At 49.5% G+C, this 25,354-nt stretch overlaps 1 protein-coding gene and 1 long non-coding RNA gene across 2 annotated transcripts in view; one reads left to right on the top strand and one right to left on the bottom strand.

Annotated features, from left to right (window-relative positions):
• Positions 1-7,407, bottom strand: part of ADAM28 (ADAM metallopeptidase domain 28) — a 29,976-nt gene extending 22,569 nt beyond the window's left edge. Inside the window, exon 1 of the mRNA XM_064472582.1 lies at positions 7,227-7,407. Within this exon, the coding sequence (XP_064328652.1) occupies positions 7,227-7,278 (52 nt within the window). The 5' untranslated portion in view covers positions 7,279-7,407. The remainder of the gene's footprint in view (positions 1-7,226) is intronic.
• The window catches only part of LOC135317031 (uncharacterized), a 150,128-nt gene that overhangs the window by 93,741 nt on the left and 31,033 nt on the right, over positions 1-25,354 (top strand). The window contains exons 3-4 of the long non-coding RNA XR_010376177.1: positions 15,059-15,151; positions 15,669-15,778. This is a non-coding gene — a long non-coding RNA (uncharacterized LOC135317031). The remainder of the gene's footprint in view (positions 1-15,058; positions 15,152-15,668; positions 15,779-25,354) is intronic.

Raw genomic sequence — 25,354 nt, forward strand, 5'->3', positions numbered from 1 at the left:
GACGCCTACCTCAAAGGCCATCCAATGGATGATTACGCAGGGGCTCATACGAGGTCCCGCAGACATATTTGATACGGATAAGTGGGTGAGGATTAAAGAGGAGTTAGCCGAAAGGGCTATGATGGGGAAACCCCACTACATACAGGTCTGGGGAAAAATACACGGATTACTATTGAAAGCTCGGGATGATCAGGAGACGTGGCGGCAGGCGCGGCGGTGCCTGCACGGTGTTACGGGCGACAGTAGCCCGGAAAGAGACCCAGGAGGGGCGGTGGGGACGCAGACAGGGGCAAGCATCGCGGGGGATGGAAAAGAAGGGGAGAGTTCGGACGGAGTAGCCTGGCCAGCGACTCAGTCTGAGGCTCCCAAAGAGGTGGATCGGGAAGTAGCGGTGTTCCCTGTTGAGCCAGCAGGACCCTTGGAACGCCCCCCCCATACCCCTGGGATGATTTGGTACGGGCGCGGGAGGCCGCGCGCGGGGAGGGTGACGTGGCAGCAGACGCAGCGGGAGTGACGAAGCGGAAGGAGGAAGATGACCAGCGCCGGAAGCAGCGCCGGCAGCGGCACAGCCCTCTGCCCGACCCTCGAGACTGGCTCCCGGGGCAACCCTTGAGATGGGAGTCGGACGAGGAGGGGGATTGGGATGCGTGGAGGGGAGGGCAGGGGGAGTATAGAACAACTTCGAGTAGCAGCGAATCAGAAATTGGGGGAGAAACCGATGCCCATATGTGGGAAGAGAGAGCAGCTTGCCAGCGGCGCGCAAAAAAGACGCATAAAACAGCAGGGACTCGGAGGACCAATCAGAAGGAGGGAGGAGAGGGACCGTCAACAGGGGAGGTCCGGGACGCTGCAGCTCCGGAGGGGTCTCCGGAGGAAGTGCTGCGGCAGCTGCGGCAGTTTATGCGCGCACTAGGGGAAGTAGCTCGGCTGCAGCCAGGATTTTTAACGAGGGGTGCACCCCAGCGACAATCAGTTGAGTTACCTAACTGGCGGCTGATAGTTAGAGATTGTAGCCTCGATGGAGTAAGGATAGAGATGCCCGGGATCTTCCCTGTCCGATTAGCTCCAGGAGGAGGAGTGGAGTGGACGCCGATAGATGCCAAACTAGTGCGAACTTTATGGCAAGAAATTAAAGAAAAGGGGCTGAAAGATGAAGGAGTAAGATTGCTGCTGGACGCTGCGCATGCAGCGCCATTGACCCCCTCTGATGCTAAGCAGTTGGCGAAAGCAATATTAGCTCCCACAATGTACATACTTTGGAAGGAGGCAATGCACAGTGCTTGCCATGCCCTTGTACAGCAAGCGGTGGCAATTCCGAGCCACCCGCTGCGGGGGACCACCCTTGACCGGCTCACTGGCAGAAGTCGTGGGCTGGAAACCTCGCAGTTGCAAGCAGCAGAATTAAGGGGCAGGGAGCTACAAGCGGTAACGGAGAGTTCCCGCAAAGCGTATAGTGAAGTGGGCAGGTATGAGAAAAAAGCAGAACCTTGGCAAAAGATACAGCAAGGTCTAGCAGAGCCATTTACAACGTTTTGTGATAGGTTGCAAAAAGCTATTATGGAATCAGACTTGCCATCAGCAGCCAGGGAGGCAGTCCTTATGGATTGCCTCCGAAGTCAGGCAAATCCGCAAACACAGGATATCCTCCGCACCCTGGCGGTGGGGGCATCATTGGGTGAAACCATCAGGCATGTCTTGCGCCAGGAGGCGTTGAACCAGCATGGCGGTGCGGGAGCGCACGTCTGCCAGAACACTGACTGTGGAAGTGAAGAAAGGGTGATGGTGCAAGCAGCCGGGGTGGGGCCGATATGTCACTTGTGTGGCCGGCGAGGGCACTTTAAAGCTGGGTGCCCGCTAGCGGAAAGGGGAGGACGTAATGGAGGAGGAGCACGCCCAGTAGGGAGGTGCTGGGTGTGTGGGAAGCCAGGACACCTGGCAAGAGATTGTCCAACTACGAGGCCGGGAAACGGCCAAGGGAGGGCGAAGATAGGGGGATTCGTGCCTCCTATGAGTCAAATGACCCCCATCACGGTGCCAACGCCAGGAGCTTGGCCCACCGTAGCGAGCCAAGAGGGAGTGAACCGTCACGCAGGGGGGCAAGATTTGCAGGTTACAGCCCCCGCGTGGCCTTGGTCATAGGCTGTGATGAGAGACCCATGGCAGCAGTGATGATTACCCCGCAAGAACCGAGTTACCCAGCACGAATATGCCTGGGAATGTTAGTGGATACCGGGGCAGATGTCACCATAATGTCACTCAAACGGTGGCCATCAACTTGGCCCCTCGCCATGGGAAAACGTATAATAGGGGTAGGAGGAGAACAACAGACGAGAACAAGTACTTGCCCTGTGAAACTCGAAGTCATGGACGAGGATGCAGGGAAGCTCCTCACGGCTGTAGTGACCATACTAGTAGCAGATGGGGTAGCAAGCCCCTTGTTAGGGCGAGACGCCCTTGCCCAGATGGGGATCGGGTTGAAAAATTTATCATAAGGGCCACTGCCTCAGAGAGGCTTCATCAGCACAAGTTAGTGTGGAAAACCGAACAGCCCGTCTGGGTGGAGCAGTGGCCCCTGACAACAGAGAAAACAGAGGCTGTAAGAGCTATAGTAAAACGAGAGCACGAAGCAGGGCACTTAGAGCCCTCGATGAGCCCGTGGAACACCCCTATATTTGCTATAAGAAAGAAAGATAAAAACCAATGGAGGATGCTGCATGACCTTAGAGCAGTAAATCAGCAAATGGAGGACATGGGGCCTCTCCAACCTGGCCTACCAGATCTGAGTGCTGTCCCGAAAGGATGGCGAGTCATTGTTTTAGATATCAAAGACTGCTTCTTCAGCATTCCGCTACATCCAGATGATAGAAAGAGATTTGCCTTTACTCTGCCCGCGGTGAACCGCGCAGACCCAGGTAGTAGATGGCAGTGGACAGTACTTCCGCAGGGGATGAAAAACTCTCCAGCGATCTGCCAGAGGTATGTGGCTTCTGCACTGCAGCGAGTAAGGCAGCAGTATCAGGAGAGAATCTACATGATCCACTACATGGATGACGTCCTCATAGCTGCGCCCACCGAGGCGCTGTGTGAACAAGTCTTTTCAGACACCCAAAGGGGCCTTGCGGAACAGGGCCTCAAGATAGCTGAGGCAAAAGTACAGCGAGGACCAGTGTGTGGATTTCTGGGTGCTAGAATAGAAGGGGATTCCATACGAGCTCAGCCTATTAAACTTACACCTAAGGTTAAAAATTTACACGATGTCCAGAAGCTGGTAGGAGCACTGCAGTGGTTGCGGACATTCGTGCGCGTCACCGGTGAGGAGATGCAACCTTTCTATGCGTTGCTGAAAGGGACCGACCCATGGGAGCCCAGGAGTTTAGACGCTGAGGCAGTCCAGCAGTTGCAGATGATAGAACGTCGAATGCAAAAGGAAGGAGTATGGCGGTGGGACCCCCAGGAGGAATTAATTGCGGGTTGGGTTCTGACCGCCTGTGGAGGGTTAGGATTGCTATATCAAATACGAGCAGGGGAGGAAAAACCACTGCGATGGGTATATCAGAAGGTTCCCAAGGATGCATTCTCCACAAAAGTTAAGGTAGCCGGGGGAATGATTTGGCGTCTGCGACGGGAAAGCAAGGTAATTTTTGGGAAAGAGCCGGATAAGCTGACAGTGCCGTGGAATGGGGAGAAGTGGCAGAAGGTGGTAGAGAGTGAAGAAGATATCCAATTGGCAGTATACTCATACCCAGGGAAAATACTCACAGGCACGGTACAGAGGTGGGCCGAAACAGCCAAAGTGGTAGATTTGAGTGTGGATAGTAGAGTTTTGGATACCCCTCACCCAGGACCAACATATTTCACAGATGCTTCCTCAAAGACAAACAGAGCAGCGGTAGTGTGGAAGGAAGAGAATAGTTGGATGCGACAGACGTATGAGGAGCAAGGTAGAAGTGTGCAGTGGCTGGAGGCGAAAGCGCTAGAGATGGCCCTGCAAAAGGATATAGGTCGGCATATAAATGTGTGCACAGACTCCTTATATGTGTATAAGTTAGTCATGTCCATGAAACGAGAGGGTGTACCGCACACGGAAATTGCCTTGATGCTAGAGATTGCTTTATCACAGCGAGGAGCAACGGTGACAGTAATTCACATTCGCAGTCATCAGACAGGGCCTGGACCACTGATTGAGGGGAATCGCATGGCTGATGAGGCAGCCGCGGGAGTCTGGACCTTGGCAGAGGCAAAGAAACTGCATGAACAACTGCACCTGGGTGCTAAAGCCTTGGCAAAGGAGTGTAGCATCTCAATAAGAGCAGCGAGAGAAGTAGTAGCCACCTGTCCTTACTGTCAGCACTCGCCATTGTGGGAGGCAGGAGTCAACCCTCGAGGACTGGAAGCAAATTCCATCTGGCAGACTGACTTTACTGAATGCCCACAGTTGGCCCCCGGAAAGCACCTGGCAGTTACAATTGATACTTATAGTGGAGTCATCATGGCTACTCAACATCGGAAGCAGACCGCAACGCACTTGACTACGCATTGGACCACGGTGATGGCGTGGCTTGGAAAGCCTACCGAGATAAAAACAGATAATGGCCCATGCTTTCGCGCTCGAAATACCCAAGAATGGTGTAAGGCTTGGAATATTGTATTGAAACACGGCATTGCTTACAATAGCACAGGGCAGGCAATAGTAGAACGCGCTCATCGCACCTTGAAAGCAAAAATAATACAGCTTGGGGAGGGGGAGGGGTATAAGGGAACTATACCCGTAGCAGCTCAGCAAACTATTTTAATGCGTGCATTATATTCGCTTAATCATTTTATACGCGGGCAGGAGCAAGTTACAGCAGTGGAGAAGCACTTTGGCAAAGCTCAAGCCGGCGAGCGCTATCCACAGGTACGAGTAAGGTTCCCAGGCAGTGAGCAATGGGAGAGAGGATGGAAACTGAGATGCCTGGGGAGGGGCTACGCCGCGGTTGAGAATGAAGGGCGCATAGAATGGGTGCCTGCAAAGTGTGTGAAAGCAGAACTGTGCAAGGATGTGCAGTGAATAATCCCTTTCTGAGTTGTCTCTTTGCAGGGTCTGCTGACATGGATCCTCATGCTAGCTGTACCATTGGGAAAAGAAATGAGCTCCTTGACAAGATCGCAAGCAATATTGCAACGAGAGCGACACTGGGAAAGGGCAGCAAAAGAGAGATATAAACTGGAACTGGATAGTAATAACTGGGGGGATCTTGTTGTGTGTAGTAACCATGGTTACTTGTGGGCTACCATTGTTATGCTGTGTTATAAGACAAATCAAAGAGCGCCTGCGAGAGTTACATGAATATAGACCTGACCGCAATATGTATTCGCTTACGCAAGTAGCTTTGTAGAATTTTAGTAGCATGGGGAGGGGGAGATGTAGGGGAATAGACAGGGATCGGCGACCGGAAGATTACGGGATGTGACGGAAAGATAGACTCCTCCCCATAGGAGTGGCAGGAACAGGTAGCGCAAGAGCTATATAAGCGTGTGACGCAGCTAAATAAACGGACATTTTGTATCCATCATATTGATGTCTGTGCATCACTGTCCCCAGGGTGGGTAGAGCCCTGTGTCCCGGAGATATGCGGCCCAAGATAAGTTCTCCCGTAGAAGAAGCTACAGTGGGGCATCCAAGTACTGTAATTTTCTATATCTGGAACAACAGAGCACATCCTCATGCAAATTGTTCCAGTAAAATAAACAGATTAATTCTTCATAACTGCTTCATTTGATTAAACGCCTTCCAAAAATAATTGCAGAATAAACTTGGTGGCATCTTGACAAAGCTGAGCGCTGCAGAGAAAGGCGTGCTGGTATAATGGTAATGAGCCCTAAGATGTTACCTGACATCAGCTGAGCCGTTACACAACGCACAGTAACTACCCGAGCACATGCTGTTTGCAAATACCAAGTGCAAGTCTGTGTCTGTGATTTGCAGTGATGCTTTATATTTTAAGCAATTAATCATGTTTACTTTTAAAAAATCTTTTGCTTGGCAGGTTTAGCCTTTCCATGAGCTTAAAGTATGTTCTTAGGTAACGATCACAGCAATATCGTAGACCTCTCAAACAGAGTTCTCTGCTCTGATTTTATTTATCCACTCCCTGTTGCTGACTCTTTACAGTGTCAGCTGTAGCCCAGGTGGTTCAAGCTTAGGCTAGATTTGAATCGAGACTCAGAACTAAGCTTTCCCTTTTCCTGCAGTGTGATACAAACAGCATTTCGAGGAAAACGGGTTAGTTTTGTTCTGGAACAAATTGTTTCTTAGAGGTAGTTTTTTTTAATCAATGCAGTATATTGTCTTTGTCTTGCTTCAGGCATTGTCTTGAGTCAGTGGCTTTAAGGAGAAAAGAAATTCCTTGGCCTCATACAACAGCTAGAAAAAAGTGCTAATAAGGAACAAATAGTTATGTACTTTTTCAAGAGCCTAAACCAGGAAGAAAAATTGTTGGTGGGGATTTCGCTGACAACGAAGGTTTGGTTTTGTCAAGAAAGAATACTTGTAACACCTTAAGCATTAGTGCTGTGCACATTTCCGGTTATTCTGTACAACTAATGAAATCATAAAGATACCTGCCCGAATACAAACTGCACGTCTGATTAGGTATATAAAACCTGGTATATAAAACATGCTCGTGCATGCCAAGCTCTGAAAAAATCTGTTCCTGGTTTATGGGAATTGAAAGAAACAATGCACGTGGAAAAAAAAGCGTGGTCTGTTAAGGTTAAGCCATGTGAACACTTATGACCTGAAGTATCACACAGATCATAAGGGTGCTGCCTATTTTTATTCAGGTAATGTCATTAATTGAATTCAAATAAAAGTCTTTTCTTTTATGGCCAAAATGCTGTCAGTGTAATAAGTTGTCCCAACTGGATAAATTATCAGCTCACTTGCAGGGGAAGTACTTTCCTGCTGGCTCACAAAAGTGACCGGTTCTGGGTCTTCAGGCGATCTATGGCCAGTTTTCAGACAAGTAAATAATTCTCTAACTAGAGAAGTTTAGATAATGGCTTGGAACAGAAAGAGAAAACAGCAAACATCCCTAACTTCAGCAATACCATTTTTTTCAATGGCTTTAATTTACTGTTCTTCAGTATTATCTACATGTTAATGATTAAAAATCCATAAAAGCTGTATAAAGTTATCCATAGCAACCACTGATAAAGGATAAAATAAAATAAAAAAGCCATACCTTGTTGGAGAAAATGTAGCAAAACAACAGAAAGAAGAAGTGCGTAAGCCATCTCAGTTGCGCTTGTCTAGCAGTGGTCTCCGTGGTCTGGCCAAGCCGGGTTCCCAGGCTGCCGCGGCTTTGAGCAGTCCTCTCTGGGGCAGTGAACGAGAGCGAGTGAGTTGTTCAACTTTATTCTTGTTCCTATATGAGGAAGTGTTTGCTAAAGGTGTTGCACAATTTTGAAGTCACAGTCTGTTACAGCAAGCGGAAGTTCCTGCGGGTTAGTTAATGTCACACGAATTGTGATATATTGATTGCTTCTTTGAAAAACTGTTCATCAGGAAAAATAGAAATAAATAAATAAATAATGAGGGAGATTGGACTGGCCCTAATGTTTTGTTTTCATAGTCTGGCTGGTGAAAAGCTACAAGAGAAACAGTGGGAACCACCAGTGGCTCCAGGAATGGGAAAATTTTCAAGAGCTTTAAGGTAAAACACATACTCACGGCTGGTGCTAAATGTGTCTTTCAGTTCTTGCTGATTACCCTTTAATCCGTACAGAAGGGAAGGGTTTAGAGAGCGGGTAAATGTACATGTAATTCTGAATCTGTGAATCATATCTAGAATATAAACACTGGGTAGGTCCTTTTCTGCCCCTTCCATCTATATTAGTAATGTTTGCTTGAGGTTTCATGTGATGATGTGATAAAAGGGGCTGCAGACAAATGAGCAATCAAGGTGGTATCTGTCTAATAATACTCTAAAAATCTATGCTAGAAGCTTATCGCACTGACTTAGCCAGTTGTAAGAAAAGAATACTGTCTGCTTCTGGGGGCCTCAGCTACCCATATAGAACCGCTTTGAGGGGGTTGAACTTCTCATATGTTGGAACAGGTATGATGGAGTACATAGAACTAGACTGGATTGTGCTCTGTACTGTAGTATAGGAATATATGTTTACATTAGCAATACATATTATCCAGTATATATATATATATATACAAAAATGTATTGCATTCATAAATAAATATATCTATGTAATTCTACAGGGGAAATCTCACTGCCATAACTAAGTAACAAAAGTTTACACTTCTAATACAAGTTTTATTGGATGAATATTTCTCCCTCAAGTCTCAGGTGTGTGTTGAAAAGTTCTGATTTTTTGGACGTTGGAATCTTGAACAATTTGAACAATTGAATAATTTGAAACTTTGAGTCAATTGAACATTCAGTGCTGAAATTGTAAATACCTTCCCCTTAGATTTTGCTGAATCTCCAGACATCTGGGACAGATGGGGAGCTACCAACAAATGGGCTCTGAGCTTTCTTTAAGGATAGAAATGGTACTAATTAAAAACAACTTTTGTGCAATATGATTGCAATGATCAGCTTCGGCGCAGAACTGGTAACGTAATAGTAAAACTCGATTCTACGATGAGCCTGATCATCTGTGTGTCCTTATTTTGTTTAGCCATTTACAGTGAGGCAAAGCGATTTTAAAACGGACGTAAACCGCTGCTGAACAGAAGCAGGAGAGCTTCACATCCCTTCGCGCCGCTTCGCGGTGGGGTACGTGATGGAGGCTGAGTGCAGAATAACTTCATCTCGTCCCCTGTGAGAGCAGGGCAGCCCAGGCATGTTGCTTTGGCTTCAGTTGCTCTGAGAGACGCCGGGCTGGAGGCACATGCAAACCCTACGTGCAGCTTTTCTGGACGTTTAGCGCTCGGGTCTTCCTCCAGCATTTGCATTTTACAAATAATTTATTCTGGTCCGTTGAAGAGCGTGCTCTGCTTTGGTAGAAGCAAGATGTTTTTACAGGGGATATGGAAGTGTAAAATACTTCTTCATAGGACTAAGTGTAGACCAGACATATTGTCTGGCCTCCAAGCCTGCTCCAAGATGTGCTAGTGCAAACACTGCGTTCTTCATGAGTAATGGTGGGCTTGAACGGTGTCTGCAAGTGTTTGAGAGCCCCTGGAGCAGGATTTAGTGGCGGGAAGAGTGCCTGAGAGAGGAAAAGGGCATCTGTCTGCCAGGGTCCTGGTAACTACCCTCAAACCTCTTCTCAGCTGCAGGACTGGAGCCCAGGAGTCCTGGTGAGCTGCAGCAACGTTATCATAACCTGGATCAATATTAATCTCCCACCTGCTATCGTAACACCACTAATTTTAGCTAGCACTGTGCTCTGATAAAGGGCACCTTTCTAGATGGTCCTTCTGTCTCGCTGCGTGCCTTGGGAGCTGAGCCTTCCCAGGCCAGAGCTGCAACCTGACGCTCCTGGGACAGGAATGCTTCTTGGTAGCAACTTCTTTGGGACGTTATAGCTTGGAGACAGAGCGAGCTTATTTTCTGTAAGAAAAGTCACATACCACGCCAAACTGTGTTGCCATCCCAGGTTATGAAAGAGCACTTCAGGCAAAGAATTCATGAAGCGTAGTTGTGAAGGATTTGGATGTGTCCCTGTCGAGGTGTTCATTTCAGTCAAAGCGAGCATCAGAGGGGAGCTGGGTCATTTAATTTATGTCGGTGTCTTTTTAGTTCTGTAAAGGTAAAGCTTAGCCTAAAAGGTAGACAATTTAGTATTTTAAATGCTACATGAAGGGAAATAAGCAGTGCATTCTTGGACTACATCTTTGCATTACAAAAATAAATAAGAAAAATAACTGCGAACAACTGGTTTTAAAAATGAGTGGCTGCTATCCAAGCATTTATCTCAGCTCACTCTCTCTGCGTGACGCACTTCAAAACCATGTACGACCCCACCAATCTCCCAAGCTAATGTACTTAATAAGGTGTACTTTCAAACAGTATGTAAGGGAGTTACTTATGAGTAGACACAAGACCCCAACAAAGAGCTGGCGTTAAGAAGGGAATGGGATGTGGTGAAGGTCTTGGGGAGACTTGAAAGGGAATTGGATGTCATTTCCTTTTGTGAGCTGGGAAGCATTTGATGGTTTTGCCCTTGCTTCACTGATTCTGTAACAGCATGTTTGTAGCTTCTTCCCCCAGAGGTGGTCAAAGAGGTATCTGTGAGGTCTCAGCTGACAGGAAAGCTGCTTCTGACTTTTTGAAACCCCTTAACAATTGTGCAATGTCTGAGACAGAAGTTTTCATACTTGGGGGCGGGTGGTGGTAAAACTGGATGACCAGTTTGTCTCAACATTTAATAACTTCCATGTCCATTTGTCCTCTTCTGCTTTCCCCCATCTAACCCTGGGACAGTGTCAGCACAGCGACTGCATCCTGTTCCTCCTGGGAGCACGTTCAGGGGAGGAATGGGCTATTTCACATGCAGCTGCCATCAAACCAACCACAGGTCTGTTGGTTCAGCTCAAATAGTAACCTGCCTTCCGCTGACCTCCATTTTCTTTTCCCCAAGCTTTAACCCAAGCCAGCCTGCAGGTTATTTTTCTCTGACATACAAACCAAACCATGTGGCTTTTGCATCTGCGTTCCAGGCCTACGCTCCTGTTTGCTTCCTCCGTCTATTCGCAGCTGCATTCCAGTCTCCCCACAGCCTGCCTCTCCGTGCCAGCCCCAGGCCCTTCCCCTCCATTTCCAGAGCTGATCCAAAACCCATTGAAGTCAACAGAAGACCTTCTATTGCTTTCCAGGGCCCTTGGATCAGCTCAACAGTTCCTCTTTAAAACCTACTCTTTACATAAAGCTTTTTCTTGCGCTTGCCTCTGTTGTCTCACACATTCCCAAAGTGAATTAGGCTTCTTTTCCTCAGCTATCTGTCTTCAAAGTTTTGTCCTCCTGATTTCCTGGGTTTCTGTGGAAGGATATAATCAGGCGGATGCTTTAGACCTGTTCAGAGTGTTTGGAAAAGTTACCTCCCTTCTAGCTATTAGTTACCTGCCCCTCAGCTTATGTGCAGCACTTGGCTACTTTTGTGTTGCCAGGGTTTGATATAAAGTAGAATTTCTTCGCCTAAACTGTGATCGAAACTGATTTAGCACCAGCTGAGTTATTTTTGATGTGGCTCTAATCAAATCACAGACTGTCATCTGATTCTGACTAATGAAACCTCATTACAAACTTTTTACATTTCTGTCACCCTTTTTGCCTTGGAGAAGATTATAGACATATACGGTATGTTACAAGTATGTTGCTTCCTTCTTTACTTCCCTTTTCTTCAAAATATAAGACAAAAAATGATTACTTCATCTTCCTTCTACATCCCTCTTTGTGAGTTGCATTTTGCTTAATTCTCCGGCACCAATGTGATGTCATATATACAGTAGCAAGCTAATGCAGGCAGTAGGTAGTTAATTGAAAGTATAGTCGATATATATCTCAAGAACCACTAGCTTCTCTTAACTTCTTAACATGATTTAGGGTGACTTTTTGAAGGTTAATGCTTCTCAGAAAACATGCAGCCCCGATGCTGGCTGTGCCACGTGTTGTGCAATTGTGTGCACACGTACGAGGTGTTTAATGTTCTCCATCTGTACACCACGAGTGACAATGCAGATCATTGTGAATTAAGCACTGTGGTCTTAGTTCCTGTTTTTTCAAGGTGTTGTTTGTTGTGTTGTTTGTAGGCGAGGTGTGGCTCAATTTTGCCAAGGGCCAGAGGAATCCTGTATGGATTACCGCGACGTGGTATCTAACACGATTCTTTGCTGGCTGGCATCCATCCGGGGCTCTGCTTGCTGTGCATGAGGGCAAAGAGTGTCTCAATTCTTAGAGCTGGCTTTTAGGAGGAAGGAGGCACCACCCAAGGCTCTGGGGAGACCTACTAGGCTGTGTTAGAGCTGTGCAAGGTGATGTCTGTGCACGACAAGAATGGTTCGACACCTTAGACCTCCATGAACTGAGCTTCGTCTCTGCCCGTCCTCACCCTCCTTCACCCCCGCATTGCCCATGGAAGGTCTCGCACCTGCCTGCCCTGCCTGCTGTCCTGCCGGCTCTGCCACAATCAGGCCTTTCAGCTCAAGTCCTTTCCCTCATGGGGAGTTCGGGGAGAGCTGGCAAGACAGGCAGCTTTTCTCTGGCAAACAAGAAAGGGGAAGCAGAGCTATTTTACCTGGATGACCTGTCATGGTGTCTCCAGTCTAAAGGACTCCAATTGCTTCCCACACACGTAGAGAACATAGAGAACATTTTACTGAGCCATCTTACCTCTTTGCTTGAGGCAAGAATATGAACAAAGAAGCAACTGTCCGACCTGAGCTACCTCTGCAGCAGGAGATTTTTCCTGGCATAGGGAACTTGATGTAGTTACTGACAAAGAGCTCCCAGTGTGGACAGAGCTATCCACCAGCCAAGCTGTGCTTTGGACCAGCAGAGTAAAGGTACCTTCTGCTTGAGTAAAACAAGCCCTACAAGTACAATTGTGTCTACATCAGGGAGCCATGTCTAGCACAGCAGCCTCTTTTCACCCCAGTTAACATCCTTATGTGATAAAGACTTCATATTATAAACAGCCTTGGCTTTTATAGCAGCTGCAGCTCCTCTCTAGCCTAAGACATCTTCTTGGCCCCGTCTACTGTCTCAAAAGACATGTGGGGTTTGCTGTTCAGTTTCAGTAGCTGCCTTTAGCTTTTTCAGGCCTTGATCCTTTCAGAGAACTGCCCCCAAAACACCTTTAGACTGCTCCGACCTCCAACATGTAGATTTTGTATTCTCCTGATGAATATGAGAAACGTCTTCAAAGGATATAAAGCAGTCAAAAATCAAACACATTAATGACCTTTTGAAATTATCCCGTTCTCCGTGACCTCAGCAGCATAACAGTGAGCAGTTAGATGTGTCCCCGCTTCACACGAATGCAGGGTAGCTGAAGCCATTTCCCAACCCGCTTAGTCCAAACAAAGAGAACAGATGTGTGGAAATAAGTGCATGGCAGGTGCTCTGCAGCAAACCCCACAGGCATGTTTTATTGCACAGGGAGAGACCTTGACCTGCAGCGAACGGGCACATTCTTTCACGCTGAGATGAAAGCGTGTGTGCAGGGGTAGCTGAGGAGGGAGTGAGCGGCAGGTTTACGCTGTACCTTACCTTGTGATAACTAATAATAGCCATATGTGCACGCTCTTAAGAGACCACCGAGAAGGGAGGCTGGTGAGAAGGAGCTGTGTGTCGTCTTCTGCTGACTTCCTCATGGAAATGCTTGCTGTGATGTATGATTCCAAAGTAACGTTTGCCTTTTCTTTCCTATGTTAACCACTTCCTCCTTTTGCTTCCAGCTACTTGTGAGTCTCAGCCTATGAGAACAGCAGCAGTGGCTTTCTGCTATTCCCTCGGTTAGCTCTGGAGCCTTCGGAAAAGCCGTCCTCTCGGAGATGGTCGCTACCCACAAGGGTGAGGAGACAATTCTCCCCACTCCCTCTGAACTGCAGCCTTCTAAAATGATCTGTGGCTTTACTAATCTTCTTTTAAGCCGGGCTCTGAAGCAACAGACATGGCTGCAAGTGGCCCCGATATTCTTTGACACTATCCTTTCAAGATCAAAGGGCCATTGCGCAGGTGCAAATGCAGTTAAGACCCTCTTACACCTCCTTCTTATAGATAAGAATCAGACCTTAACAGTCTAATCGTACCTTTCTTTTATATAATGCTTTTCATCAGTAGGTCGTAAAACACTTTGTCAATGAGGTCAATGTTTCCCCATCTTACAGGTAGGGAAAGCTGGGATGTGCAAATTGGGTGGTTTGCTGCAGGTGTCCATCCAGCCTGGTGGCAACCTTCTGGACCAGACCTGTATCTTCGGGATTGTGTGAAACTGAGCTGCAGCTTTGCAGTGAGCTGTCACACCTTGTGAGAGAATACGGACAGTGTTTGGACTCAGGGCAAGATGTTGGTCATCTTGGTTTTTTATATTGTTTTGATGTAAGCAACTATGAGAAAAGCAAAAAACAAAAAACCACACACCCCACTGATGAGCTGGAGCATCTTTGGATACTTCGGCTACAGGGAATTGCGATGCTTGAACGTGTTTCGTTGCTTCTCATGTTGTCTTCATTAAACGGGCCTTGAAAGTGCTTATTCAGCATTGCTGACAATAGGCAGCTGCGAGTCAGTGTGACAGGATAGATCAGTGGATTCAACTACACTTTTTCCTTCAAAATAGATATCTCTTCTGCCTTGGCACTTATTCATATCACATCATTTTACTTACCTAAACTGCTCTGCATACTTCAGCTGCTCTCAAGCAGTACCTGAGCGTTTTCTTAGGTATGAGCACAGAATCATAGAATCATTAAGGTTAGAAAAGACCTCTAGGATCATCAAGTTGAAGTGCTGTACCGTCCTGGTGATTTCTGGTCCCTTTGGGTGGGATGTGTGAAGGGTCTTACTTCCAATCCTGGTACTGAATGGTCCAATGTGCCCCCTCAATGGTATTTGCACTGGGATGACTCCACTGGAGCCACAGCAAACTAGGGGCCTGAAAACCATTGCTCCTCAGTGCAAGCGGTGAGGACAGTGCTGGAAGCCTTCTGTGATATATGAAGATGCATCTTTCTTCTGAGACGGGAGAGCCACTTCTAACAATAGCAAGCTAGAAATGATAAATGGCTGTGTTTGCTGGGGCCTGCTCCTGGTAGTCATGAGGCACAGAGCGCCTGCCAGCTCATGTGGTTTCGTGATGAGTCTCAGTACACTTACTGCTTTCCCTAAAGTCTTGATCCCTGGAGTCATGTGAATAGTTCAGTCTCAGCTTTCTGTTATTATTCTTTTAATTAAAAGGAAAGCAGTTTTCTAGGTCTCAGGGATCTAGAGAAATGCTTGAAAACATGAACCTGAGCAATGTAAAACTGAGAAAGCAAATAAAAAGAACTCCAAATGCATTGGTTTGGTGTTTGTTTTTTTTTAATCTCCTGGTCTCTCTGTTATTTTTTTAGGCCTGGCTGATGGTTTTGAATGCTTGGAGTTGGCAGTCCTGATCTGAGCCATTCGCTTTTCCAAAGAGACTGCAAGTCATCAAAAGACAAAAGGTGAATTAAAGCATGTATTTAATCCTGCTTTACAGAAGTAGCGCTTTGGAGAGTTTGGGACTAAGGAGTCTCATAGGAAGTCTAGTGACATAAAGAACCGATTTCAGATCTTTTAAGTCTCAGTCTTCTCAGCAGCAAAGTAGCCTAGAGCCTCCACTAACGATGCTGTGTTGCTTCTGAATAGCTCGGAGTAAGCTCTTTCTAAAGTTAAAAAAAAAAAAAGAATTCCAAATAGTCCTTGACTGGGTATAAACGAGCAGAGCTGCGGTGCTTTGGTCATGGAGGGGTCAGGTCTAAAAAGGGAGTTTCCGGACCTAAAATACAGGTCTGTACAAAGTGATCCCTGCCTACCAGCTTCCCTCATCTTGTGATCAGGCACTTTTGTGTGGATCGTGTTTCTCCAGCCACCCTCCACGTGCTCCGTGAGAAGGACAGGCACTGAGCATAGAAGAGAAGGAACAAAGGCAAGGCCCAGTGTGGCTGTTTGCTCACTCCACGCACTGTTGTCTTCAATCAGATAAGCCTGTGGCCATACGGTGCTGGAACGTTTCCAGATCCAAATCAGCCAGAAAAAAAAAGTGAGACTACAAGACAAACACCAGACCTCTTGAGTTTCGTCTGTCCCAGGTAAGTACCTGCCCCATGAAGTCATATGATAGGGAACTGGCTGTGATTCCCATACAGAGAGTGCCTTCTAGTTTCATCCTGCTCTAAGGTGTGCCTCTTACTGCAGATATATTTTTCTGCATCAGGGTTTTAATCCACTAAGGTGGGGCAAACTGGTGAAGGAGGGATAAGGGAGTTGGGTATCTGGAAGAAAAACTGCATCTGCCATAGAGTAGGTAGGTTGTTGCTCTAAAGCTGCCAGGACAGGAGACACAGGAGGGCTACAAGAGGCAGGAGCCAACCCTGTGAATGGCACTTTCGGTGGCTGGGGCCTGGCAGGTTGGCAAACTCTTGCGTTCGCTCTCCACAGCCGCATCTCCAAATGGAAGCAACAGGTCAGCCCGCTGTCCTAACCTGTCCACACTCAGCCTGTAAACATTAGCTAATTCAAAACTTACTGACTTGCATTTATTTTTCTTTCTGAGTTGGAACACAGCCAGGCTTAAATTGATGTCATTCAGCCAAAACTTATTTACCGTCTTTTCCTGGTTTCCGTGTGACTTTTGGCCTGTTTGAGTATTTTAATTGGAGGCAAAGTAAAGACTGCTTTAAAATTACATTTGTACAGGAGAAGTTTTTAACCATCCTGTTTAAAGAGTACATTTGCTGAGTGCCAACGCAAACGTACACAGGTACATTAAATAGAAAAGGTCCTTTCAAATTATTACCTGCAAAAGGTAAAATTCTGAAAATTAAATCAAGTAAAACAAACTTCCAAATGCATTTAATTGAAAGTTAGTCAATTTTTTTACAGAATACCGCACATTTATTAGCTGACTATTTTGAGTTGCTAATCCACGCTTTCCTGTTATTGTTGGTGTTTTAATCCTCAGAAAACAATGAAAACTATTTTTAAAGAACAGACTTGGTATAATATTTCAGAGGGAAGATAGCAAACAGCAGTAATGTGCGCTCCAGCTTAGCGCAGCTCATCGGCACTGTCTGAAATACTTTGTGTTCACAACGGCGGTAGTTCCAAGGTTAACGCTGAGCGGCTGTTGCCGTAGAGTGGCTCTTGTCGTGGTCTTTCCTTGTGCTATTACAGCTCTTGGCTTGGGTTGACTTTTTGTAAGCTGCCACTCTTGCTCACCTCATTTATTTGAGGCTCTGACAGCACTGATAGTATCAGTAAAGCTTCCCCAAATCCCTGCACTATATTAATGTGCTGTTAGCAATTACTTAGGTTAGCAAATAGTGGCAGAGATACTTAGGTATTTGCTAATACCATTCAAATACAGGCATAAAGACGTTAATATAAATGAGAGACAGAACCTCAGCAATTCCTTTTCCACTGCCTCAACTCCATTCAAACAGGGCGATGGCTTTAAATTTGCATCACTTTAAAGAAGTAGTGGGAGAAAGACCCATGCACTTTGCACAAGAGTTGTTATACCTGTTCCCTGTGTGCCACCAGCTGCGGGCACCACTGTCCCTAACCTGAGGCATTTAATGGCTTCGTGCAGCCGGGGAAGAACATCCAGCGCTCATCTTTCACAGGCAGCCCGTGTGTCATTCGTGCTGGTATCGTATCCTTCGGGTGTAGAGCCGTGGGCTTCGACTCCTGTGCGCAAACGCAGGAAAAAATATTAAAACGAACTAAAAAAACCCTTAAATTCTGCAGTGCGTTTAAACACGTGTCCCCTCATCTGCGTCTTCATTATGTGAGCGTTTGCAGTCTTGATTTGTGTGTCTGCATGTAGATAAGAGAGGAGAAGAACGTGCACAGGCGCAGAGGAGATTACAAAATCTTTAAGTCAATACCCCATGTAATCACTGCTTTTGTGTGTGTGGCAATTTCTCTAGTGGGTTTAGTTACACATTTCCAAGTTCCTTTCTTAAAATAAGTCTGGTAGATATTTTTGAGCTCTGATCTGATGCCTAGGAAAATTAATGGGGCTTTTTTTTCCTCTTTTTGTTTTCAATCGTAAAAATTAGGGAAGGGCACAGTAACCTTGAAGCTTGCTAAGATACTAATCTGGAGCCAGACTTTTTTTTTTTTTTGAAGTTTCATAAAGCTTCAGGAAAACATTTTTTAAAAGATCTTGTTTTCTTCTGAGCATCCTGGCCTTGGATAGTTCTGTGCAAAATGTCCCAGAACGCCCGAAGAAAGGCTGATTTTGCAGTATTTCCAAGCTCACCAGTGCCATGAAAGAGTAAAACAAAATTCATGAGAAAGAAACATTACAAGATTTCAGGGGTAAAATATTTGGGATACAGTTGCCCAAGTATTTTACTAAATGAACACTGGAACTTTTAAGGACTCTTGTCAGCTATAGAACGGAGTAACAAATTGAATAAGAAAATTTTATAATGTTTATTCATACTAAAGACACCCAATTTTACAAAAGATTCTAGGATGAGTCCAATAGGGGCATGAATAAAAGTGGAAAAACTATAAAATGAAATTATGTTTTATTGAATTGGAATGGATTCTGCCTCTCTACTAGACAAATAACTTCTATGACCTAACTTAATTAGTATATATACCCTTTCATTAATATTGCATTTGAAAAGAAAAAAAAACCCAGCTCGACACCTGAAGAGGGGTCAGAGTGGAAGAGCTGGGGGGAGTAAAGCAAAGTGGCTCATGGAAAAGATAGGGTCTTCCCCGGGTGATTTAGACCCATATTTTGAAAAGATCCTAGGATTTTTAAGCACCCGTCCTCCCATTTCTTTCTGTGAAGGCCAGATATGTAGTTCACATATGCCTCTCTAAAAGTCTCTGGTTTCTACTTTTTGGAGGTTTTTTAATTACTGCTACGAGGCGGTTGGTGCGGAGGGAGCAGGTTGGTGCGGCGGGAGCAGGTTGGTGTGGTGGTAGGAGGCAGTTGGTGTGGCGGGAGGCGGTTGGTGCTGTAGGAGGAGGTTGGTGCGGTGGGAGGAGGTTGGTGCGGCAGGAGGCGGTTGGTGCGGTAGGAGGAGGTTGGTGCGGCAGGAGGAGGTTGGCGCGGCAGGAGGAGGTTGGTGCTGTAGGAGGAGGTTGGCGTGGTGGGAGGAGGTTGGCGCAGTAGGAGGAGGTTGGTGTGGTAGGAGGCGGTTGGTGCTGTAGGAGGAGGTTGGTGCGGTGGGAGGCGGTTGGTGCTGTAGGAGGAGGTTGGTGCGGTGGGAGGCGGTTGGTGCTGTAGGAGGAGGTTGGTGCGGTGGGAGGCGGTTGGTACGGTAGGAGGAGGTTGGCGCGGTAGGAGGAGGTTGGTGCGGTGGGAGGCAGTTGGTGCTGTAGGAGGAGGTTGGTGTGGTGGGAGGCGGTTGGTGCTATAGGAGGAGGTTGGCGCGGTAGGAGGCGGTTGGCGCGGTAGGAGGAGGTTGGTGCGGCGGGAGGAGGTTGGTGCGGCGGGAGGAGGTTGGTGCTGTAGGAGGAGGTTGGTGCGGTAGGAGGAGGTTGGTGCGGTGGGAGGAGGTTGGTGCGGTAGGAGGAGGTTGGTGCGGCGGGAGGAGGTTGGTGCGGCAGGAGGAGGTTGGTGCGGTAGGAGGAGGTTGGTGTGGTGGGAGGAGGTTGGTGCTGTAGGAGGAGGTTGGTGCTGTGGGAGGAGGTTGGTGCGGTAGGAGGAGGTTGGTGCGGTGGGAGCAGGTTGGCGCGGCAGGAGGAGGTTGGTGCGGCGGGAGGAGGTTGGCGTGGCGGGAGGAGGTTGGCGCGGCGGGAGGAGGTTGGCGCGGCGGGAGGAGGTTGGCGCGGTGGGAGGCGGTTGGTGCTGTAGGAGGAGGTTGGCGCGGTGGGAGGAGGTTGGTGCGGCAGGAGGAGGTTGGTGCGGCGGGAGGAGGTTGGCGCGGTGGGAGGAGGTTGGCGCGGTGGGAGGCGGTTGGTACGGTAGGAGGAGGTTGGCGCGGTGGGAGGCGGTTGGTGCTGTAGGAGGAGGTTGGTGTGGTGGGAGGCGGTTGGCGCGGTAGGAGGAGGTTGGTGCGGTAGGAGGCGGTTGGTGCTGTAGGAGGAGGTTGGTGCGGTGGGAGGCGGTTGGTGCTGTAGGAGGAGGTTGGTGCAGTGGGAGGAGGTTGGTGCTGTAGGAGGAGGTTGGTGCGGTGGGAGGCGGTTGGTACGGTAGGAGGAGGTTGGTGTGGTGGGAGGCGGTTGGCGCAGTAGGAGGAGGTTGGTGCGGTAGGAGGCAGTTGGTGCTGTAGGAGGAGGGTGGTGCGGTGGGAGGCGGTTGGTTCTGTAGGAGGAGGTTGGTGCAGTGGGAGGCGGTTGGTGCTGTAGGAGGAGGTTGGTGCGGCAGGAGGAGGTTGGTGCGGTGGGAGGCGGTTGGTACGGTAGGAGGAGGTTGGTGCGGTGGGAGGAGGTTGGTGCGGTAGGAGGAGGTTGGCGCGGTAGGAGGAGGTTGGTGCGGTGGGAGGCGGTTGGTGCTGTAGGAGGAGGTTGGTGTGGTGGGAGGCGGTTGGTGCTGTAGGAGGAGGTTGGCATGGTAGGAGGAGGTTGGCGTGGTGGGAGGAGGTTGGCGCGGTAGGAGGAGGTTGGTGCAGTGGGAGGAGGTTGGTGCGGCAGGATGAGGTTGGTGCTGTAGGAGGAGGTTGGCGCGGTAGGAGGAGGTTGGTGCGGTGGGAGGCGGTTGGTGCTGTAGGAGGAGGTTGGTGTGGTGGGAGGCGGTTGGCGCTGTAGGAGGAGGTTGGTGCGGTAGGAGGCGGTTGGTGCTGTAGGAGGAGGTTGGTGCGGCGGGAGGAGGTTGGTGCTGTAGGAGGAGGTTGGTGCGGTGGGAGGCGGTTGGTACGGTAGGAGGAGGTTGGTATGGTGGGAGGCGGTTGGCGCAGTAGGAGGAGGTTGGTGCGGTAGGAGGCGGTTGGTGCTGTAGGAGGAGGGTGGTGCGGTGGGAGGCGGTTGGTGCTGTAGGAGGAGGTTGGTGCAGTGGGAGGCGGTTGGTGCTGTAGGAGGAGGTTGGTGCGGTGGGAGGCGGTTGGTACGGTAGGAGGAGGTTGGTGCGGTGGGAGGAGGTTGGCGCGGCGGGAGGAGGTTGGCGCGGTAGGAGGAGGTTGGTGCGGTGGGAGGCGGTTGGTGCTGTAGGAGGAGGTTGGTGTGGTGGGAGGCGGTTGGTGCTGTAGGAGGAGGTTGGCATGGTAGGAGGAGGTTGGCGTGGTGGGAGGAGGTTGGCGCGGTAGGAGGAGGTTGGTGCGGCAGGATGAGGTTGGTGCTGTAGGAGGAGGTTGGTGCGGTAGGAGGAGGTTGGTGCGGCAGGAGGAGGTTGGCGCGGCGGGAGGAGGTTGGTGCGGCCGGAGGAGGTTGGTGCGGTGGGAGGAGGTTGGTGCGGTGGGAGGCGGTTGGTGCTGTAGGAGGAGGTTGGTGCGGTGGGAGGCGGTTGGTGCTGTAGGAGGAGGTTGGTGCGGCGGGAGGAGGTTGGTGCGGTGGGAGGAGGTTGGCGTGGCAGGAGGAGGTTGGCGCAGCAGGAGGAGGTTGGCGCGGCGGGAGGAGGTTGGCGCGGCGGGAGGAGGTTGGCGCGGTGGGAGGAGGTTGGCGCCGTGGGAGGAGGTTGGCGCGGTGGGAGGAGGTTGGCGCGGTGGGAGGCGGTTGGTGCTGTAGGAGGAGGTTGGTGCGGTAGGAGCAGGTTGGCGCGGCAGGAGGAGGTTGGTGCGGCGCGAGGAGGTTGGTGCGGCGGGAGGAGGTTGGCGCGGCGGGAGGAGGTTGGTGCGGTAGGAGCAGGTTGGCGCGGCAGGAGGAGGTTGGTGCGGCGGGAGGAGGTTGGCGCGGCGGGAGGAGGTTGGCGCGGCGGGAGGAGGTTGGTGCGGCGGGAGGAGGTTGGTGCTGTGGGAGGTGGTTGGCGCGGTAGGAGGAGGTTGGTGCTGTAGGAGGAGGTTGGTGCGGTAGGAGGAGGTTGACGCGGCGGGAGGAGGTTGGCACGGCGGGAGGAGGTTGGTTCTGTAGGAGGAGGTTGGCGCGGCAGGAGGAGGTTGGCGCGACGGGAGGAGGTTGTTGCGGCGGGAGGAGGTTGGTGCGGCGGCAGGAGGTTGGTGCGGTAGGAGCAGGTTGGCGCGGCAGGAGGAGGTTGGTGCGGCGGGAGGAGGTTGGTGCTGTAGGAGGAGGTTGGTGCGGCGGGAGGAGGTTGGCGCGGCGGGAGGAGGTTTGTGCGGTAGGAGCAGGTTGGCGCGGCAGGAGGAGGTTGGCGTGGTAGGAGGAGGTTGGTGCGGTGGGAGGAGGTTGGTGCGGCGGGAGGAGGTTGGCGCGGTGGGAGGAGGTTGGCGCGGCGGGAGGAGGTTGGCGCGGCGGGAGGAGGTTGGTGCGGCGGGAGGAGGTTGGTGCGGTGGGAGGAGGTTGGTGCGGTGGGAGGAGGTTGGTGCTTTGGGAGGTGGTTGGCGCGGTAGGAGGAGGTTGGCGTGGTGGGAGGAGGTTGGCGCGGCGGGAGGAGGTTGGTTCTGTAGGAGGAGGTTGGCGTGGTGGGAGGAGGTTGGCGTGGTGGGAGGAGGTTGGCGCGGCGGGAGGAGGTTGGCGCGGCGGGAGGAGGTTGGTTCTGTAGGAGGAGGTTGGCGTGGTGGGAGGAGGTTGGCGCGGCGGGAGGAGGTTGGCATGGCGGGAGGAGGTTGGTTCTGTAGGAGGAGGTTGGCGCGGCGGGAGGAGGTTGGCGCGGCGGGAGGAGGTTGGTGCGGTAGGAGGAGGTTGGTGCAGTCGACAGCTCCTGCCTCGGTGTCTGTCTGGTTCGGACCAGAGCTCGCAGGACGTTGCTGCTTCAAGGGAGCAGTTCCAAGCTGAATTAAGAGTTGACTTTTTTATGCCATTATTCTTTGACCATGCAAGAACATACAGGGGCTGGGCAGGGGGGAGAGCCCACAGCTAGTCATCTACTTCTAATCTCACATAATATGCTTTTTGTTGTTGTTGCTGTCTAATTCTATGTAATCCTGTACTCTGGCAACCCATCTTCATCCTGGATAGTCCTCCTCTTAGAAGAACAGATACTCTAACGCACCGTGCGAAATGCTGCGTTCAGTATCTCAATTAACAGCAGCGAAATTTAAACAAAAGATTTCCTGTGAAGTGTGTGAGAAAATCTTGCACTCGCGGTGATATTTGGATAGTAAATAGATGGCAGGGTGCCCCATAGACAAAGCAGGAACATCTCTGGAGTGAGATCCTCTGCTCCTTGTCCTTTTTAAGCTGGTTAGGGCAGAAAAATGCCCTGCAGATCATGGCTTGTTTTGCAGTATTAATCATCTTCACCCACTTGCCATCTTGGAAGCTGGGACTGGCACCCCGGGGGGTGCTGCAGGACGCCCTCTCTGACCTGCGAGGCCATCCCTGCCCACGAGTGTGCGGTGTAAGGGCAAGCACCAGGTACAGATCATAGACTCACAGGATGGTTTGGGTGGGAAGGGACCTTTAGAGCCCATCTAGTCCAACCCCCTGCAGTGAGCAGGGACATTTTCAACTCGATCAGGTTGCTCAGAGCCCCGTCCAGCCTGGCCTTGAGTGTTTCCAGGGATGGGGCATTGACCACCTCTCTGGGCAACCTGGGCCAGTGTGTCACCACCCTCGCTGTAAAAATTTTTTTCCTTGTATCCAGTCTAAATCTCCCCTCCTTTAGTTCAAAACCATCACCCCTTGACCTGTCACAACAGGCCTTGCTAAAGAGATTCCGCTCATCTTTCCAATGGTCTCCCTTTAAGCACTGGGAGGCCACAATAAGGTCTCCCCGCAGCCTTCTCTTCTCCAGCTGAACAACCCCAGCTCTCCCAGCCCGGCCTCGGATCATTTCTGTGGCCCTCTGAAGGTGGCATGGGACAGCAGACAGGCAGTACACGGAGCCCGCCAGACCTGTAGCTGTTCTAGAGGCCTCTCTTTCACTGCAGGGTAGGTTTTACTGTCAATTCTCATTGACAAAAACCCCTCGGACTGGCAGCCAGCTTCTGATGGGAGGAAGAAATTAAGAGCCAGGTCACTAAGACAATTGCCAAGATAACAGATTCTCCAAACAGGTCTGTTTATTCTGCAATTTGTTCAGTAAATTGCCCTGTCTAAATGAAATTTGATGGGAAATTATTCTGGGCATGGAACATAGCTTACAACATGTCCACAGCTGCCATGTATCTCCCTATCCGAATTAGAGCAAATCTGACCCTTAGAAGATGTTATTTTAAAAATTTGAAATCTATTTAGCACATTTCAGAAAATCTGCCCTGTCAATGAATGTCATGAAAGCAAATTTCTACAATATCAGCATTTGCAAAAAGTTTAGCCTACAAGATCTCTGGCACGTCATTGTTGTTTGCACTTGTTAGAGTCTCATTTGATCCATATTCCCTTCAAAAGGTGCTGGCAGGAAATTAAAGTCTTGCCATAGAGGTCAATACAATGAATCTGTCATTCTTTCTGTGAAAAATCTTAAACTCCAGTTTAATCCCCACGTTCCCTTTTAAAGTAAGCCGAGACACTTTATTCTTCCAAAGCTGTAGACAACAGGTGGAACGAGTGTAGGGGGTGAAGCCGTAGAAGAGCTTCTTGTTACAGTTTGGTAGCCTGTGCTTGCTGACTTGTCCTCATAAACACTGCCCAGAGATACACCTGCCTGTATGGTAACAGCGGTTCCTGGGCAAATAGGCATATTTTTATAGGCAAATAGGCAAATTTTTGGCTGGGATGCGTTTCCTGAGCACTTCCTTCCAACTTCTCGCTCACACGCAATGATGTGTACATGAACACGCGTTTCCTCGCTTACTCATTCACACAGCTCTCCGCTTCTCATACGAACCCAGCCTTTCTGCACCACTCTGCAAGAGGAAATAAAGTGGCCGTGAATTGCAGTCATGTCCTCCTTCGCTCTGCATCGGTAACAGCCGCTGCCATACCGCGTTACAGGGGGTGCAGCGTGAGTGGGCTTTGGGGACATGCGGGGGGACACGCGCCTGTGCTTGTAGGTGCACGGAGCCAAGCAGGTTTCCTTGCATGTGCACGCGGAGAAGGTATTCACCATCTTGCTACAGAAAGCTCTAATTTCTAGGACAAAAAAGAAAAGAAAAAGGATTTTCTTCTTCTGTTCAGGAATGTATGTTTAATCCCCCATCCTGTGATAATTTTCGGTGAGCACTTCTGAACTACTCACTCATGGGACCGGGTTTTTTAGCCAAGAGCAATCAGCTGAGGACCAAACTTGCTGTTCTACCCAGAAGACTCCAAATGTGAGCCTTTGTTACCACACTGCACCTTTTAAGGACATGCTTGCTCTTGCTGTAACACCAGAATGCTCACGCTGCGCTTCTTGAATTAGTAGTTTAGTAAAAGTACCTTTGTGATTAATTGCATAAGCCTGTCCAAGCGTTTTGAAAAGCTGCATAAATATTGTTAGATGTATTTCACAAGGTGGAAAACAGAAGAGCAAAGCTATTTACTGGAGGTGTTAACAGTGCTATTGACAGGGCTGGGGATGGACTGCGGGTGCGCCAGGGCTGGCATTGGTGATGGAATCCAGAGGCAAGTACCAGGCGGGATTTGGGAGTGAAGATGGGCACAGATCATGCTCCAGGCTCCCTGAGGGTTTGGTTTCTGTTGGTATCCAAGCTGATGAGGTTAAAGGTAGCACCAAGGTCTCTAACTGGACTCTGGACTCAGTCTGCCGTGTAGGCTCACAC

The sequence above is a fragment of the Phalacrocorax carbo genome, chromosome 24 (assembly GCF_963921805.1).
Source record: "Phalacrocorax carbo chromosome 24, bPhaCar2.1, whole genome shotgun sequence".
Classification (NCBI taxonomy): domain Eukaryota; kingdom Metazoa; phylum Chordata; class Aves; order Suliformes; family Phalacrocoracidae; genus Phalacrocorax; species Phalacrocorax carbo.